Here is a 19138-nt window from a genome sequence, read left to right on the forward strand (position 1 = left end):
GATATACAAAACATATAATGGAAATGTTATAACGTGAGGAAAAATAACTTTAAATATAGGCCAAGTTGGCCAACATGTGTTCACATTCACACAATGCATGTTCAAATAACCAACTTTACTTTGACGTTTTTGAAAATGCGTGATAACGCTACCAGAAATATTTTTCTGTTGGGCCTTAACTGAAAATCTCACTTATTCGCTAAAGCTATGTGGTAGGTAGACAATTTTGTAAATAACTTAAACACTTGCATTAATCACAACGTTTGAATTGCCCCTAGGCTACATTGCAAAGTTTTTCAACATAATCAGATTTTAAAAGAAGAAAAGACTTGATGTACAACCGTATCAATTTAGTGCTGACAATGGAGCAATGGCTAGTAGAGAAATGTGATTGTGTGGCCATGCTTTGCTATGTTCATACTGTGCCCTGCCCATCCATCATCCAAAATATGTATACACTGTAGAACGTGTTTGGGTTTGTATGTTCCTCGACCAATAAACGTTCCTCAGACGTTATACGCCACATAGTCGATTATTTGTCTCACACTCTTTTTTTCAAACACACGCATTCACGCAACATCCATTTAAAAAACTTCTGAACACTTTTATATACACTGTAAACAGTGTGTTATTACTCCGAGAGTCTACAAGAAATGTGTATCAAATGGACCCTTAACTTAGAGTTAAATTAACTATGTGTAACCGTTCAGAATTTCCCTTTTATAATAAATTTCGCTCACTTCTTATAGAGGGTATCCGCCTGCATGCGCGCCACGGATTATTGCCGTCCCATGTAGCTCTCTCTCTCTCTCTCTCTCTCTCTCTCTCTCTCTCTCTCTCTCTCTACACACATATATGGGGGGAATATATATATATATATATATATATATATATATATATATATATATATATATATATACACACACAGGAGAAATTATAACGCATATTCAGATCACATTTTTAATTTAGTTTTTCCTCCGCTATAGGCTTATATATGTGCAGCTTTTGGTGCACAAACTTCTGTCCTACACAAACATTAAATTCCCATTGACAATGAATGGACAATTTTACGTCATGATGATGCACCCCAAACTTCACACAGGTGTGATTTTTCTTCGTGATCAGGCAGGCTATTACCCCAGTTTAAAAAGTACACTATCCTAACTATGGCTATAGGCTATATCTAATTTAAACTGTTGCTTGTAGGCGTAATAGGAATATAGGCTATAATTTCCATCATAAAATGTAACGTCGTACGCGATCAGGTGATTGCTTCTTTATAGTCTGTCCTGTCCATGTGCATTCGCATGCATACTGTACTTGAATGCTTCCACTGTGTTCTTCTGGGCCGCGTGCGCAGTATGTGCAAGCGAGGCCCTCCAAGCAAATTCCAACACACTCCCTTCCAGTTCCGATCTGGTCCTGTATTTTGTCTGTTATCACCTGAGTATTTACAAAGGACGCTTCCGACTTGGCAATGATTAAGTGGACTAGTAACAATGGCGTCGTCTGATAAAATAAAATAAAGGATGGAATATACTGGTTTATCTTTCAAACGTGTATCATGCTGCAAAAATCAGTGCATCAATAGTTCCTGAATTCCGCTCTTTCAAAGACAAAGTGGTAATTAAATGCATGAATGAATTACATTTCTTTATGCGTTGTTGCTGCACCTTTTTCAAATTCGTTAATTTTAATAATTTTAAATTATTGTTATAATTAACTGATTATGTAAATATTATTTGTATAGATATTTATTGTGTTGCCTATCTATCTATCTATCTATCTATCTATCTATCTATCTATCTATCTATCTATCTATCTATCTATCTATCTATCTATCTATCTATCTATCTATCTATCTATCTATCTATCTATCTCTATATCTTATCTCTATCTCTCTCTCTCTCTCTCTGTCCATCTGTATACCGACCTCAGAAGAAAGGCTTAGCTAAAACCAGCACATCGTGCCACGGTTTGTTTATGCTTTTTGGCTCCAAGAGAAACATCTAAAACAAATAAGACTAATCCCTAAAGATTACAGAAGCGCCGATAACTACGTTATCCCATTAAGACCCTGCATGCTTTCGCACGTTATTCAACTGCTCAAAGTGTAAATTAGACTCGATCCGGTTGCTATCGCAGCAACTGTGTTGCTGCTCATTAATTATGATTCAATGCTGATAAGCTGATAACCAACTAGAGAGAGGTCAAGTGCTCGTTTTAACCAAGCGCCTTCTTCTTGACATATAAAATGCCACGTGTGTTTATTCGTCTACACTTTAGTAGCTGGGCCTACTGACTTCGTGGTTGGCGTTTAGTTAGGCTACGGTTTAAGGTTAAGCTTTGGTTTGGTATCTGTCTATCGTTATGATTATGAAGATGGCTTAAAGTTGAAATAAACTTATATGAAATGACGCAAATGTTTGATTGATTTGATTGTTTTAGGCTGCAGTTATATTTCAGGCACAGAGTGCATTTAACACGTCCCACCAACCCAAGTTACTGTTATTTATTGAAAGAAAAAATAAATGGGAAACCTAAATAAATGGATGGATGGATCATGGATGGATGGATGGATGGATGGATGGATGGATGGATGGATGGATGGACGGACGGACGGACGGACGGACATCGAGTGGATGCGAGTCACTGAACATTGTGTAAGTGCATGTAACATTGTGTAAACCTATAAGAAAATAAAGTAGGCCTATATAGGTGTAATCTAAGATCGTCAATGAAAGTCATATCAGCACAAACAGATCCATGTGTTCACTATACGTTGACACAGTAGCCTATTACGTTGGCAATGTCGGCACAGCGCAAGCTATGGGGCTTATACAACTAAATACGCACAAATACAGTATAATTTACAGTAAACTGGTGCACTTTGGAGCCGACTGCCGAACATAGCAATTTGTTTTTCCCCTCTCTCCATATAGCTGCATTTGAATGTGGCACATGATTGACAACAAGGTCTTATTCAAATAAAACATCCATTGGAGAGAGTAGACACTTTTTTCGTGTCGTGCATTTGGAGGCGTGGAGCTCTCACTTTTGACATTCTCTCGGCAGTAGCTTCTCAGCCAGGCAGACTACAGCGAACTGAACTCACATGACATCACCCCCGCCACCGAATGGGGGAAGAAGGGAAGCTCTCGCTGCGGATGAACAATGTTTTGATACGAGAGGACGTGTTCGGGCAAACCAAATGAATTTGAGTACGAGACAAACCGTTTTTCGAGATGACCATGTCTTGCCCGTGGGAATTATTGTTGCTTCTGTAACACACGGAGGTTATATCCAGCTCGCCAAAACTAATTCTCTCTCTCCAACTAACTAGCCCTTGCTACCGTGGGGCGGAATGTAAAACTATTCCAATGCACGTTGCTTTCCATTCTGTGCAGCCTTATCTTGCTTTCTGAGCGTACCGAGCGGCTGGAAAGCGGAGGAGGGACGGTGTTTCTCAACTCGATTTCTCGCCTATGGACGACAGCGGTCCCCTATCTCCAAAGGCAAATGCTTTCAGTATTGCCTCTCTGATTTCGGCCGCGGAACAAGCAGGAAACTCAGCGTTTGACAAACAAGGCACTACTGCTACTGGCCAGCACAAGTCAGACCTGTACAACTACAGTTCCTTTAAAATGCACTACAGCACTGTCACCCGGGAAATGGAAGGTACGAGCGCCCACTTGACAATAATAGCTTGATGTTCTGATCGCTTATTATGCTGTTATTACAGTTAGACTATAGCTGTGTGTGGCATGCACAGCTCTGCATGAGGCTATATGATACGCAAGCAGTTGTAATTAAACCCTCCCATAAAAATACAAATTAAGGGGTATAGCTGCTTGATGCACAGATGAAACAAACATGGAAATAAGATTATTGCATAAACTAAAACTAGGCTGATTCAAATTCACGTAATAGTCTATAACCACCAACAAGAGTATAGAGAAGCAGGCGATCTGAGGGAGAACAAAAAACTTTCACACCCAAAGCGTTGTGGAGTCATCTTGAATTGGCGAGAGCAGTGCTGAAAATGAAGTTAGTAGGAGGGTTCTTCATGGGCACCCGTGCGTAATGGTAAAAACAGACTATAATAGACCTTCTCAGCTCACTGGGGTCAGTTCCGTATCCCTATTTGTCAAATAACGATAATACAGTCACCTCAACCAGTTACACCGCCTGTTTGTTTGTTCATGCAAATCAGTGTTTGTTTACCTTGTAAACCGTTTATACTCCACTGTGCCAGTTAGCCCCGTCTATTGTTAATGGTGGACGATGTGGGCGATACCCTTATCCAAAAGTAAATGAGTGCCGGAAAGCCCATTAAAAAGGGGCGCACTTCACTGTCAATCAGTCTCGTCCCAAGGCGAGGAAAGGCACATTACCTGCAGTTCCTTATCTAAATAGAAATAAGAACCGGTTTTATCGTGAAGGGGAGGCCCTCCGAGTGAGATAAGAGAAGACTCTGGATTGCAGTTTACTAGCACACAGCAGTAGCGCAGAACAGACGAAGTATAGGCTACTTCTGAGAACACAAATCAATATGTATAGCCTATAAAAAAAAGAATTTACACGCACCAATGTCTATTTTTTGGGCTCGAAATAGTTCGATAATTCGACGGGAAGGACACAACAAGTTTTCAGTTTGACTTTTTGTCGCCATTCGGACATTTACAAGCCTCAAAGCAAATGCAGTGAGACACTGTCTTAGCGCAGACAACCTAGTTCGCTGCTGGATGCAACGTCGAGGATTAATGAATGCTTATATGACGGAAACTATTTCTTATCGAAAGTGGCGCATTCTGTGTGACATCTTTTATTCTAAGAAGATAACAGAATCTCACTTCTATTTTTTTAACATTTTCAGCCATTGTTCTGTAACCACCCAAAGTGCAGCGCATATCAGTAAAATCCAGTTTTTGGAATGATTTCAGCAATATCCAGCCCGTGGTTGACGCAGCTGTCCCATTTTTGCGATGTTGCAGCCTTCACGACAAGCAGCCTAAGCAGCCTCAACACGCCGGGGAGCTACCACCTCTCCCCCTCTCCGGGGGACCCCTACAGCCAACATGAAGCCCACTTCGAGCCCTGCCCGGCCGCTCAACACAACTACAACTATTCGGGGTCGAACCCCGGACAGGCCCAGCAGGGCGACACCGGGACTTCCAACTGTTCGTCTTCATCGTCCAGCTCGACTCCCAACAGCAAGTCGATAGTGCAGAAGAAGAACCCCAAAGTAGCCAACATTAACGTTCAACTGGAAATGAAAGCTTTATGGGACGAATTTAACAACCTCGGGACAGAGATGATTGTTACAAAGGCTGGCAGGTGAGTTAGAGGAATGACTGAACACAAATGTTAACAAGATGGCTGATTTATTGAGTTTGCAAAACATTGAGCTTGATTATTCTCTGAATGAATGTGTTGATTGTTTGGGCCTCATTTCCAGATGTCTAAAGAAATGTGTTATATGGCTGTTGCAAAAAAAGGAGCAAATTCAATACAAAATAACCTATAAAATATTGGTCTGTAATACTTTAGTCTAATCCAATTTAGTCAAAATCATAGAAATAAGCTGGAAAGTAGCAAGAAATAAAATAGCTTAACTATTGAATTAAAAAATCTGACAAGAATCAGTTATTTATTTGATAGGCCTCGTCTTGCAAAGGTATTGTGCAAATATTCACCTATTATGTTTGGATGAGTCACAACAACCGATGATGATTGTTATTACTATTTATTATTTACATTTTTAAACACCACGATGATGCGCTCGACTTTGGATATAGGCATATACTACTCAAAGCCACATTTGTACAGCATTAACTGCATGCATTCAATAAAGTGTGAGCGCAGATAATAGTATAGGCTACTCTACGTGTATTAAACACTTGGGTTATTCCAAATATCCTATTTGATTAGTCACTTTGTTTTCATATGCCTTTTCTTTACTCGGGCCTTAAATGCGTCTGGATTGGATGACAATATTGTTTCCAAATTATAGGTTTCCACTTTATAATCTCAGGAGACATTTTTCGTTTACATTAGCAGTAGGCCTATATGTTATTTTTTTTCTAAAGTAGGCTACTGAGATGCACACCAAACTGCCACCAAAATGTGGAACGCCCTACCAACTGTCATTAAGACATGCGAATCCCTTGACTCCTTCAAAACCGCTCTCAAAGGGCACCTACGGATGGCTGCAATTCGAAACTGGCCCCCGTAAAATCTGAATCCCCCCCCCCGCCCCCCCCCTTTTTTCCCCTCACTGTATATATTTCTTTTCCCTTTTTACCTCCTTTTTGATGAATTCTTTTTTGATGAATTCCTGTTTCTGTCTATAGAAGTGTCTATTTGTACGTCTCTAAATGTTTTGATGATTTGAACATGGTGGACCCTGTTGGAAACAAGTGTAATGCTTAATTGGGTCGTCCACTCACAGTTAACAGCCTTTGTATTGAGTTTGTGCTTGAAATGTACTGTAATTCTGCAAACTGTTAATAAATTCTTCAATCAATCAATCAAACAGAAGATGACGTGAGCGTGAGCAATATTGTGCATAGGCAGCAAAAATCGGGCCAATTCTGCTGAAAATTTGTTTTGTTTCTGCAAAAGTTGCAATCAATAATTATATGTGGCTCACTGATTTATCTTCATCAGGCCTAAATGACGTTTATCGGGGAACATAATGTTCTTATTTTACTTTTTTGGACATTCCAAAAGTGAAGGACCCGGACAGCGCGAGTTTCAGTTTACCTTCTCTCCATACCTGACAAGTGACAACTGATCTATCACTCCAAAAACCAGGACAGCACTTTAAAAGCTACTTTAGCCTCACCTATCCACAACTGCCGTCTTGACGTTAATTGAGCTGTGATTGTACGATCACTTTCACTTTTACCATCTTGGGAGATATTGGCTATATATGCTTACGTCTACGTCACACCACACATACAGTACAGGGTTACGAGAGGAAGAAAGACAAATACGTGTGTGTGTGTGTGTGTGTGTGTGTGTGTGTGTGTGTGTGTGTGTGTGTGTGTGTGTGTGTGTGTGTGTGTGTGTGTGTGTGTGTGTGCGTGCGTGCGTGTGTGTGTGTGGGTGTGTTTGACTGTGTGTGTCTGGATTTCATCAGAAGACAGAAGAGAAAATCGCAATGAATTGCAGAGGTTATATAGCCTATACGAAAGAGGCTACAAAACCAAATCCCCATTTGGATAACCCAGAATCTAAACCATGGGTCTGTACTCACTTTATAGCACGCGCTCAATCACGTCATGTTCAATTGCTCGCGGCCTCTGTCTTCCTATAGCCTCTGCTCTGCACATGCAGGCTCGGACGGAAGAAGCTAGAAACAGCAAGCATGAAATCCCTCAGAATAACTATAGGCCTACATTGTTTAGGCTACTGCTTGGTGTGGACAAAAATCCAAAAGTGAACCTATGGCAAATATTTGAACAAATAGGCCTAAGGCCTACGGGTTCTGTAGCCTATATTATGGACTCATCTCCAATGAGCAATAGGTATTATAAGACAAAACGTTCCACTCAACTCAACACACATTTTCTTCTTCGCCAGGCGAATGTTTCCAACTTTCCAAGTGAAAATATTTGGAATGGATCCCATGTCGGACTACATGCTACTAATGGACTTCCTACCCGTTGACGACAAACGATATAGGTAAAATATAACAAAGCATGCAGTTTCGTTGGCCTACAGTAAAATGATTATCCACAACACCCTGAGGTATATTTTAACTCCATATAATTTGGAAAGATTTATCCGTAGGTTCGTTTTTATTTAAGCGAGTCGATGGAAATTAGACGCCACATTTGGCCTGTCGTGGGTGTTCATGGTGTTTTTGTTGTGTCATTCTAGGTATGCGTTTCACAGCTCTTCGTGGCTGGTCGCCGGTAAGGCTGACCCCGCGACTCCCGGGAGAGTTCACTACCACCCCGACTCCCCCGCCAAAGGCGCGCAATGGATGAAGCAAATCGTTTCTTTCGATAAACTCAAACTCACCAACAACTTACTGGACGATAATGGCCATGTGAGTATAGGCTGCATCGACAAGAGTTGTAATGGGAGACGAAACGGGAAGACAACATATGCATTCAATTAAGACCGTGCACGTTCACATAATCCCTTCAACCTAATGTAGGAGCCTACATAAATGCAGGCGCGAGGCCTGGTGTCAGATGGCTTCTAATAGGCTAATTACGACACATTTGCTCATTCTCAATTTAGCTATTGACCCAATTTGTCCATGCTTGACCACGATGCATCATGATGCATCACATTATAATTTGATATGCGTTGCAATAAACTGCAGGCCTATAGTGGGCTACATAGTTTGCGTCATAGTGCACAAAGTTAAACGCAAAAAAGGATAATTAATCGATAGGCTATAATGGCTATATAGGACAGGGCACAACGGGGAAAATAATAGGCCGTCAGTGTATACGTGCACCATAACACACAAGCTAATATTATAATGCATTAGCTGTGGTGTTTCATTATCATTGCAATCCACCTTTTAACAAATGTAGGCCCATATAGATGTTAATCACGAGCATTAGTCGTTCCATTCAGTCAAGTTGAACAATCTCACACTCATTAGTGCAGAATTAAGTTCAAATAGGCTTCGATTCCTTCGAATGCTTGCTGTATGACCGGTATATGACTCGTTTCCCCTTTCTGCAGATCATTCTAAACTCCATGCATAGATACCAGCCGAGGTTCCACGTCGTCTATGTCGACCCCCGGAAAGACAGCGAGAAGTACGCCGAAGAGAATTATAAAACATTTGTTTTTGAAGAAACACGATTCACAGCGGTGACAGCGTACCAGAATCACAGGGTAAGAGAAGCAATTATTATAACCCGGACCGGAAAGTGAGAGACTTTGATGGTTTATTATGTTATGATAATAACACAACATATTGTGTGGCATGCAAACACATAGCCCAAAAAGGCCCGTGTGTCTATTTTGATTCTAAGATTATAAGGCTTATATTAATCAGGCACGGGTGTGAATGAATGTGAGACTAAACGGAAATTACTTCTAAATAGGATATCTCGACTCGAGACATATATTGACTAATAAGGCTATATTAATAGTGTCATTATGAGTTTGAAAACAAAAAGGGAATAGGGGGAATAGACAGACGCCCTCGATCATCTCGATGCGTGCCATCGATTAGGCTACACTTCTTGATAATTATAAATATCCGGACCGGTTCTAACGGTTATTGGGGAATGGGGAATATCATTAAAAGCTATTAATTTCTACCACAGAGATAAATTATCGAAAACAATGTAACATGAAAGGCATAGGTATCTGCGTAGGCTATTAAATGAAATAAAATGGGAATTATATTATTTTTCGTTTTTAATTTGTGTATTAATTTAATTGTCTTGATGGACAACCCGTTTTGAAACAGTGCATGGTGCAAGAGGGAGTATAGCATATACTATTTCTCCACGAGGCAAATATGTGGCCAAAAATGTCAGGAAATAAAAGGCGATTGAGTTCCTTTTTTATTTATTTTATTTTATTTTATTTCCCTGCGGTCAAAAGAAAGGAACGAATTAACAAATGCTTATGTTTGGAGAGGGTCAGTCAGTGTCACTGCAGTCCGGACTGAATTCTTTCTTCTTTTCTTTCTTTTTTTGTTCAAATCATATCACTGTAATACGGGTAGCCCTAGGCCTAACTTTAGTGTCATATAATATTTATTCAACTGACTTAAAGGTTGTGCAAGGTTGTGACTTCATCTAAATGTTATAAGGCAAATATGCACAAAGTAGGTCACCGTCACTTATAGTTAGGCATGCCTTTCCACCTTTTATTATGGTATGTATAGGATTATAGGTATATAGGTGGTACATGTGCTCTACTTAAGTTAATTATCTAGTAAGGACAAATTAATATGGTGAAAAAAATATATATCTCACAAAGAATTACTATAGTTCTTCATGAGATGGATAGTTTGTGGACGAATATCCATCTCAGAACTAAAATAGTTTTCACTTGGCAAAAAGGTATAAAAAAAAGAGTTCACGTGCAAATCAAATGATATATGGTGCAATGACTATGCATCTGAATAAACAAATTACACTTTTATGAAAAGGTCTTTGATTATATTGTAATTGGTCAAACTTCATAAATACACCTGTCATTTATATTCCTCTTTGATCTAAAGTCCTGTCAGTCAGCATTAGGCCTATCTTAACTAAAATGTCTCATGCTCAGAATAATCGTGTACAGTCATAGGCCTACAACTATTTAAAATGAAGGTATTTAATCAAACAGGGGTTCAGGTGCTCATTGCAAATGGGGAGTGGTTACATTCTTTGTATTGTTTAGTCTACATGTCTGGATGAAGACTGTTTGGCTTTACAGAAACATAAAATAAAAAATGCAAAAGACATCCAGTTTATACTTTACAAATAGTATTAGGCCTAAAATATACATGAAATAAAAAAGTCTATGGTGGACATGCATAGCCAGAGGCCTAGGCCTATACTTATCTGGTTGCGTTGGAGAAGACATTCTTTCCAACAATGCTACATGGCACATTTTATGTTCTTTTTCATTCCAGATCACACAGCTGAAGATAGCCAGTAATCCTTTCGCCAAGGGCTTCAGGGACTGTGACCCAGAGGACTGGTAGGTAATAGGTATATATTTATAGAATATAGACTGTGTGTGTGTGTGTGTGTGTGTGTGTGTGTGTGTGTGTGTGTGTGTGTGTGTGTGTGTGTGTGTGTGTGTGTGTGTGTGCCCACTCGCAAGTGTAAAATACCGAACAGCCTTTATTTTTTTTATTGCAGAACTAAAATACAGTTTCATATAACCTTGTGCACCATACCCATTCACAACAACACCATGCTCTCTAAGTTCAGTGGAGTGTTTTAGGGAAGAGGAGCGCTTGTTTTTCGTACCTCAACGTCAATATTGAAATGAAAAGCTACAGTGCTTTTTTTGCCCCCTTTGAATGGAATGTGCAATGAAAAGGTTCACACTTGTTACATTTTCAAATATCCTATGGGTTAAAGTGGTTAATTAACAGATGTTTATGCTATATTAACACATTTTGCTGGGGAACCCCCTCAAGGACCCCTGGGGGTCCGCAGACCCCACTTTGGTATTGTTAAAAGTTAAAACCAAAAATATGTAGTTTTAATAAATTACAAAATAAAAAAATCTACATTTCTGTTGTTTTGAGTATCGAACCATGACACCATATCGTATCGAACTGTGAATTTTGTTGGCTTGCAGTCTTAAACAAAACAAAAAAAAAGAACATACTAGTACAAGATTTCATGTTATTTTAGTCTGTTTGTGTTGGGTGGGCAAGGTTTGCTGGAATGAGTTAGGTTAGACAATCCTAGGGCAACATTGGAAAGTCAATACACATTTCTCTGAGATCGACGACTTCTCTGACACCAATTATTGTATGCTGCAAGAATGTTGCCTTTTAGACTATCATGGCACAATCTTAGAAAGTAAGACATTTTTTGTGTATGAAAATAATCCACACGCTTGTATTTATGACCCTACAGTCTCTAACAGCTCAATTTAAGTCATGTATCCGACTGCATAAACAACACTATTATTCGTAATCTTTTTTGGCCCCGTTGAGCGATAAATGCAATAATTGTGTAAGCTTCATGGTTGCTTGTAATGCTGATGTATATGGAATTGATGCTTATTCTAGAAATAGACATCATCTGAATACCTATAATACAAATACATGCCCTTTATGCACCTGCATCAGTATAGAAAAGATGTTTATTGTGCCCACACATCATCTATCTTTAATGTACAATAAAGGAACTGTGGTGCTGACGCTCATTAACTGTCTGTGTAACTGAATCTTCTCTCCCTGCTCTATAGGCCCAGGAATCACAGGCCAGGCTCCCTGCCAATAATGAGTGCCTTTGCCAGAACAAGGAACCCAATGTCGTCTCCCCCTCCGATGAACGGCTCAGAGAAAGGTCTGCAGCTAGCTCTCTTTGTTTCATATTCACCTGAGACAAAGTCACATTACGGTAACTTAGATGATTTAAAAAATAAAAATAACAAAAGTTGTAACACATTTTCCATTCTTCCACGCCTTCATTTTGGGCAGTATTATTATCTTGTCTATACTGTCTTTGTTAGAAAGGATGTATGCTGAATAGTGGCCAAAGTCTCTATTGATATTAAATGTATTTATTTATTTTTAAATTAGCAGACATTCAGGCATTTCTGTTTAGGTGTCGTGTTATCTCTTAGATTTATTTGTACATTTATAATATAATATATGCAAAGTGATTACAAAACATTAAAGCATAATTTAAATAATATGCAAAAAGGATCAAATAAATATAATAAAAAAACAAGAATCAAATCACAGTTAGTATTATTAGTTATTATTAGTACAGAACAAGGCTCACTTGTTGGACACATGTACACAACCTCTCCGAATGACTATTTCTGACTTTCCTCTATATGTCTGTTGCTCTACAGAGGACAGCAGACGGGACTACGAGCGAGACCCCAGTGCCACACCCATACACGCGGACCCGGCTCACCAGCTCATGTCCCGTGTCCTCAGCCCCGCGTTGCCCGTCCCGGGAGGACTAACCAGCGGCCGTCCCAGTCCTCCACACGACCTGCGGTCGGATCCCCATTCTTTACCCCCTGACACTCTGCACCACCACCCCTACAAGTACCCTACCAGCTATGAACACTACCTGGGGGCCAAAACCCGGCCCTCACCCTATCCTTTACCCGGCATCAGGGGCCACACGTACCACCATCACATGAATCCCGCCACGGCTAACATGTACTCAGCCACAAGTGCTCCCTCTAACTATGACTATGGGCCGAGATAATGACTGCTGCCCACCGAGGGCGAACTGTGATTTTGGATAATGGCACTGTGGGGAATGCATGCGAACAGGCAGGAAAAAAACACACAAGATGACTGTCTTTGTGGCTCTTATACAACCTACAAGGGGGTGGGTTCGCAAGCTATGGCCCTGGTTGCTGGAGACCCCACATACACACACCTAAGAGAGAAACTAAATCCTGCCATATTTATTTAAAGGAAACGTATCTTCACGGGATGGATGACAGCCAGGTCCTCCGAGGAGCCCTCGAAGAGGTCTGATTTGACCTTTAACCCCAAACAGCAATACCTTCTCGTCAGGGCACCCGGTTGCCTGTGCAGTGCATATACATTGAGCCATGCAAATAAAGGACACAGGCGGGAAGGGACGACTCCTTAAAATGGACGGACAACTGTTTTGATCACAGACTGGAATTGAATGATAATTTTTTTGTGTTGGATGCACTTTTTGTTTTTCTTCGTTTTCTCGCTTTCAAAAAAGCCATATGTTATCATAGTCCATCGAGCTTCTAGGTAGATGAGATTTTTGCATGTTGAGCTCATCAGAGAGGGTGTCGACACACATTGAAATGTTTTTGTTTGAGGAGGAAGAAGCAGAAGGTTTGATTCTGAAACATTATGGACGTCTCAAGCAGCTCTGAGAAGCTTGTACCATGGCACTGACTTGCAGCAATTCTAAAGTAAATAAAAAAGAAGCAGAATGACTGCTCTGTATCTGTAAAATAAACATTAAATTCTTTTACTTTTTAATTCATAAAAAACATAAGGGTCTTCCATTCACATGACTTGGTCTGCTGTTGCACGACTACATGGGGCGGAGGGAAACACGAAAGCTTACTTCACTGATAGTATTGTTCAGGTCTCTCTGAGCGGATTCGCTGTGTTTGCGGTGTTCAGTGTTAGTGTATCAGTGGGAATGAGAAGCTGGAAGCTGTCTAAACACTGGACTGTACTATGGGCAGCAGTTCAAATGTCACGTTCTGCACCTGGTTCTATATGAAGAAGCGCATGCATACACATATATATAGCCATCATATGCAAATGTAAAGAGACATCAGAAAGGAGGTGCCCATATATCAACACAGGCAGTGTTCTACTTTCACCAAGTAATTTCCACGCACGCACGCACGCACACACCTGAAATAAAACAGTATTAACCATGCCAGCCCTCCCACAGACTGTAGTTGTCCATAATTTCCTATATATCTATATATATATATATATGTGTGTGTGTGTGTGTGTGTAACAGCAGGAGCGACCACATGAACTACCTGTGTTCCCAGAAAATGAGAACTCCATGTCACACAAATAGGAAAAAGGCATTTGTACATTTCCTTTCCAAAAGGATATCATTTCTCATGTTTAATGGGACAGTTGTAGTCTGGGCCTATATTTTTGGAGCGTTGAGAAACCCCCCTATCTGTTGAACGATTTCCATCTCCATTTGAAGTTCCGTGAGGAATGCTTTGTTGTCAAGGTTAATCTCGTCGAGAAAAAAACTGTCTGCTTTGGGGATTTGTGACTGTCACGGTAACAAAAGGAAACGTACACTAATGATTCATTCCGATAATGTAGATCCTATTTTTCTCTCTCCGTCGCAGCTTTGAGCTCCAAGGTAGGCTAGAGGAAAAGGATGCCGCTAGCGCCTGACCTTTGACAGTTAATGACTTGTAAAAATGTCAAAGGTTAAATCATCTTTCCACTTATTTAAACAGCGACTAATTGGTCGTATAATTTCGTGTTGTTTAGGGTATGCTCTATACCACTCTACCGTCAATATGGGCCTAATGCCATTGAAATAGACTACAGGCTACTATGTCTGTCATTTTAATGGCGTTGGAATGGATCGTTAAATCGTTTTTAAAAAATCACACCCGTGTGAAGTGAGGGGCGCAATTATCATAATTTGCTCAGACACATATGACGTAAATTCTTCATTCATTGTTCATGGGAATTGAATCTGTGTAGGACAAAAATGCCGATTTGCTCATCCACATATGAAGTAAATTCTCCATTCATTGTCAATGGGAATTTAATGTTTGTGTAAGACGAAAATCTACACAGCCCCTCAAACATGTAAGTATAGCCTTTCACTCACGCGTTAGCTGTCAGACTAATTATCTATTTAATGTCGGAAACCGTTGATAATTGTATTGACCTTCAGAAGAGTCGATGTATAATATTCATTTTTTGTCTTTTATCTTTTAGCATCAGCTTTGTGCACCGGACCGAAAACAAAGACTGAATGAAAAATATAGGGCAACATGCCATTTTATAGGCTATTTATGCGCAGGCAAGTGCTGCGTTTTCTTTTTTTACAAACACCCTGCCTTTTCCATTCCAATATTTTCAGTTCCTGCAGCTCCCTCCAGGCAGCGTGGACAGGAAGCGTCCGTCTGGACGGAGGTTGGAGGCTGAGGTCCGACTGGAGGTAATGAGAGGAGAGCCAGGAAGGCGGAGGACACCGACACCCCGTGACTCTTCCTTTAGGGCGACCCAGCTGTGTTTATCCACCCAGCGCCGGCCTTGATGTGGGCCGGTGGTCGCCGAACCTGTACCCCCTGCGCCGACACTTTGCTAGTCGGGGGGTCAGCAGGTGAGAGAGAAAGAAAGAAAAAAAAACTTTTCATGGCCATAATAATTACTATAGCCACTAACTGCTGTTCTGGCACCATTCACAAATATCACATGCATCATAATGCAGAGTTGCGGACAACTTGCCACCCTATTTGTTTAATTAGGGACAACGAATAGGCCTACGTCGAAATCCCCACACATTTCATATTTCTTATGCATTTTCTTGATTTAGATAAAACAGTCACAAATAATATTATGTCATTGAAATCAGATTAATAACTATATGTAATTTAGAAAAGGTATATTTTTCTTATAGGCCTATAGCCATGATGCACGAAAAGATCGGTAAACATATTCGTTAGCACACACACCACAGTTAGTCGACGAAGCCCTGTTTCACCCCATTCTATTCTAGGCCAGAGCTTCAAACACACAAACTTAAATCTTGTGTAATAGTGAACTATTCTGTGTTGGTTATCAATGAATTTGCGCCTGCTAGAGGAATTACGAGGAATTACAACTCAATGTAAAACCCATATAGGTCCATCAATTCAATGTGGTGTAACGTGTAAAGGGAACAAAATACCATCTCCATTTACCTTTTCTGCCCAAGCACGTAAATCGGCTCTGGCATGCTTTCAACAAGTCTAGGCTATTTTGAAGCATAATGTATGCAATGCGTCTATCACTCAAGTCACACTGAACGGCGAAAAAAACCCTGCATATAAGGGTCTACGTCAAATCGCTGAATGTTGACTATGCCCAGATGTCTTCAGCTCCAAGAAGACAGGAGTGCCAGGGGGGCTTGGCCAGAGAAGTATCAGGAGTATAGGGAGGATGGATGATAATGCGACCCCAGGCATCATTTGACACTCCGCCGCATCTGGAACATCTGTTGTGACAGGCCTATCAATGTGCCGCTCCGTTTGTTTTAGGCTACCTCTGTGTACATTTCTGCCGCCTTACCTCGCCTGCCTGCCCATATATTCCGTTCTGAAAAACACTGCAGGTAAACCAACCAGAATTATCCAAAAGTTTGTTTCACATTAATTCTTGCCCTCCTTCTCACTATTGGTAGTGACGTTTATAACCTATTCTATTTACCATCACACAGACAAATATTCTACGTGGAAAGTAAATGTGTGAAAAAAAAAAACAATACATCACTGGACACATTAGATATTACATAGCTTTCACAATTTACCAAATAACTGCTTAACAACAAATGTGCCCATCACATTTCTTTTGATATTGCACCCGTGTAGGCTACACTTGTGAATGTTGTGATATGTGCATGTATACACGCACAATATGCCCTTACATTACTCACCCATTTGAATGGATTATGGGCAATCACAAAGCCAGGCTGACCCCTGCCCTGCAAAGCCAGGGAGGATACACATTAGTGATAACTGGGGCAGCAGGCCTATTGTCCCCCTGTCCATTTATTGACTTCCTAATTGATCCATTATGAAGTGATTTATGATGTTCAGACACCCCCCCCCTCAACTTGCACACCTTTTAGGCACAGGCTTTGCTGTGTGCTTCATTCAGCAGTCATTGGCACATAGACCCATGGTTTGATTTATCAGTGAACGAACGGAAGCCAGGCCACGATGACACAGCTCTGTTTGTTCAAAGTCTACAGGAGAACTAGGAAGCTATTATGAATGTAGGCTGTCATCAGCATGGTCAGGGACAAAGTCGCCATGCTTTGAGCCCGGCATGGCGAGCCTAGTGGGCATTATTAATGTTTGTTAGATAAATGGCGGTGGAGACAAGTTAGCAAATCATTCCATAAAATGAGAATATTTACAAGATTTAACTTTTTATTTGCCACATATAATTTAAATATACCAATTTAATTTTGGAGAAGTTGAAATATAAAGACTATTGGCCAATTAGTCATGGCTATTGCACATCATTGAGTGATATTGTTCCTGTAAATAAAAGAAAAAACACAAATGATACTCAGTGGGGTTATCTCAGGGGACCAAGTTTCTATGAAGCAGAACGCCTGTGTGTCGTTTGAAGTCTGGGCCCCCGCCAGGGCCTCTCGGCACTGGTCTTGTAACACGGCAGCCCACACCATGCAGACAGTGCTGCTCACTGAATCACACAGATATTATTAGAAACCAACCAGGAGGAATAACCAACAGCTCAATTTGTTTCTGTGGCTGTGATAAAACATTTTAACTTTTTCAAATGAAAAAAAAGAGTGTTTATTTTCCAATATATGTGAAATGTACCTGTGTACTAGTGCAGCTGATTAATTTCAATGTCGCAAGTTGCAAAAAATCCATTCGAAAGTTTTTTTTCTTTTTTTAAAGCTCAGCTATGTGTTTCTGCATACAGCAAGACAAGAGGACAACCAAAGTTACAGACTGGAGAAATAATTATCTTGTACATGAGAAAAGGAAATGTTACAAAAGTAAGCATTAGCCATTGCTTACAATTTGTAAATAAGACATTGCTTGCTCACCTAAAAAAAGAAGAAAAGTTAAGTAAAAAAAAAGAGAGAGGGGGTGTATTTATTTCATCAAGGCTTCCGATAGTCAAGGCTGTGGAAAGCCATTGTTTATAAGCAGCTCTACTAAACCAACTAAACGTTCTGTTGTCTGTGGGCCCTTTATGTGAGTAACACGCATACACATGAACACAAACACAAAAATGCTTGCAGAGGCAAAAAAGACACACACACACACACACACACACACACACACACACACACACACACACACACACACACACACACACACACACACACACACACACACACACACACACACACACACACACACACACACACACACACACACACACACACACACACACACACACACACACACACACACACACACACACACACACACACACACACACACACACACTTCTGGGCGGCAGTATTCAATTATTTAAGGCTGGCAAGAATAACAACAGTGGATTACACAGGCCCTGCAGGTGCGACTTTATAGCACAAATATACAAGTCCACTGGCGCAAATCTCCTAGCAGATAAGACAACACAATAACATAGCAGTACAAAGCGCCAGGAGTTTGGCAAACAATGGGAGGTGAAATTTGACTGTCAGGTATTTACTTATTTGCAAAATGTCAACTTTTAGATGTAAAAGTAGTTAAAAACACCAGGATGGTCCACTCCCTCATACATTTTATTTATTTATGAACAGTACAAAAAACTGAGACGGAAAGATGCAAAGGAGGAATGCTTTGGCAGGGTTGGATACCAGGCCAGTTTGGGGTGTATGCAAGTCTGGTGTATATGCAGGCACCATACCATAAACAGTAATGTAGTTGCACATGTGACATGCACCACCTTTGTTTTTAACCACATAAACTAGTGTTCCTATCTGGGCATGTCAGATTGTAGGTTGTAGATTGGTTGTTTTATGCAAAAGGATTTGGTGTAGAGGGGGACAAAAGAGGGTGAGACGAGGACCCCTATAGGGGGTCCATCCTTGATAGAACCCAGTCAATGAAGTATAGGGTTTAAGGTGTTAATGCAGTATTTATATAGACTGGATAATATATGTTATCCAGACCCTATATGGGGTCCTCCGTCCTGGTGCCATGTGTAATGTCAAACTTTGTAAATATCGTATTGTGCCGAATACATTGAATGTCAAATAGT

General features: G+C 40.5%; 1 protein-coding gene across 5 annotated transcripts; it reads left to right on the top strand.

Moving 5' to 3' along the window:
• The first annotated feature begins 3122 nt into the window (after nt 1–3122).
• On the top strand, nt 3123–13660 carry tbx1 (T-box transcription factor 1). Of its 5 annotated transcripts, none has more exons than XM_079516306.1 (8): nt 3123–3678; nt 4944–5337; nt 7588–7689; nt 7888–8059; nt 8713–8868; nt 10613–10680; nt 11911–12065; nt 12526–13660. In XM_079516306.1, the coding sequence occupies exons 1-8, from the start codon at nt 3486–3488 to the stop codon at nt 12891–12893; spliced, it is 1608 nt and encodes a 535-aa protein (XP_079372432.1). In that variant the 5' UTR covers nt 3123–3485; the 3' UTR covers nt 12894–13660. The 5 variants fall into 5 exon arrangements, with proteins under 5 accessions (XP_079372432.1, XP_079372434.1, XP_079372433.1 ...); XM_079516308.1 differs by having other exon boundaries at nt 11911–12011; XM_079516307.1 differs by having other exon boundaries at nt 4995–5337.
• The last annotated feature ends 5478 nt before the right edge of the window (nt 13661–19138 follow it).

The sequence above is a fragment of the Electrona antarctica genome (assembly GCF_951216825.1).
Source record: "Electrona antarctica genome assembly, chromosome: 12".
NCBI classification, from domain to species: Eukaryota; Metazoa; Chordata; class Actinopteri; order Myctophiformes; family Myctophidae; genus Electrona; species Electrona antarctica.

Coding starts and splice junctions, on each gene's coding strand:
- tbx1 (XM_079516306.1), top strand. CDS start 3,486: ATGGACGACAGCGGTCCCCTATCTCCAAAGGCAAATGCTTTCAGTATT. Junction 10,681..11,910: donor GACTGTGACCCAGAGGACTG/GTAGGTAATAGG, acceptor CCTGCTCTATAG/GCCCAGGAATCACAGGCCAG. Junction 12,066..12,525: donor TGAGACAAAGTCACATTACG/GTAACTTAGATG, acceptor GTTGCTCTACAG/AGGACAGCAGACGGGACTAC.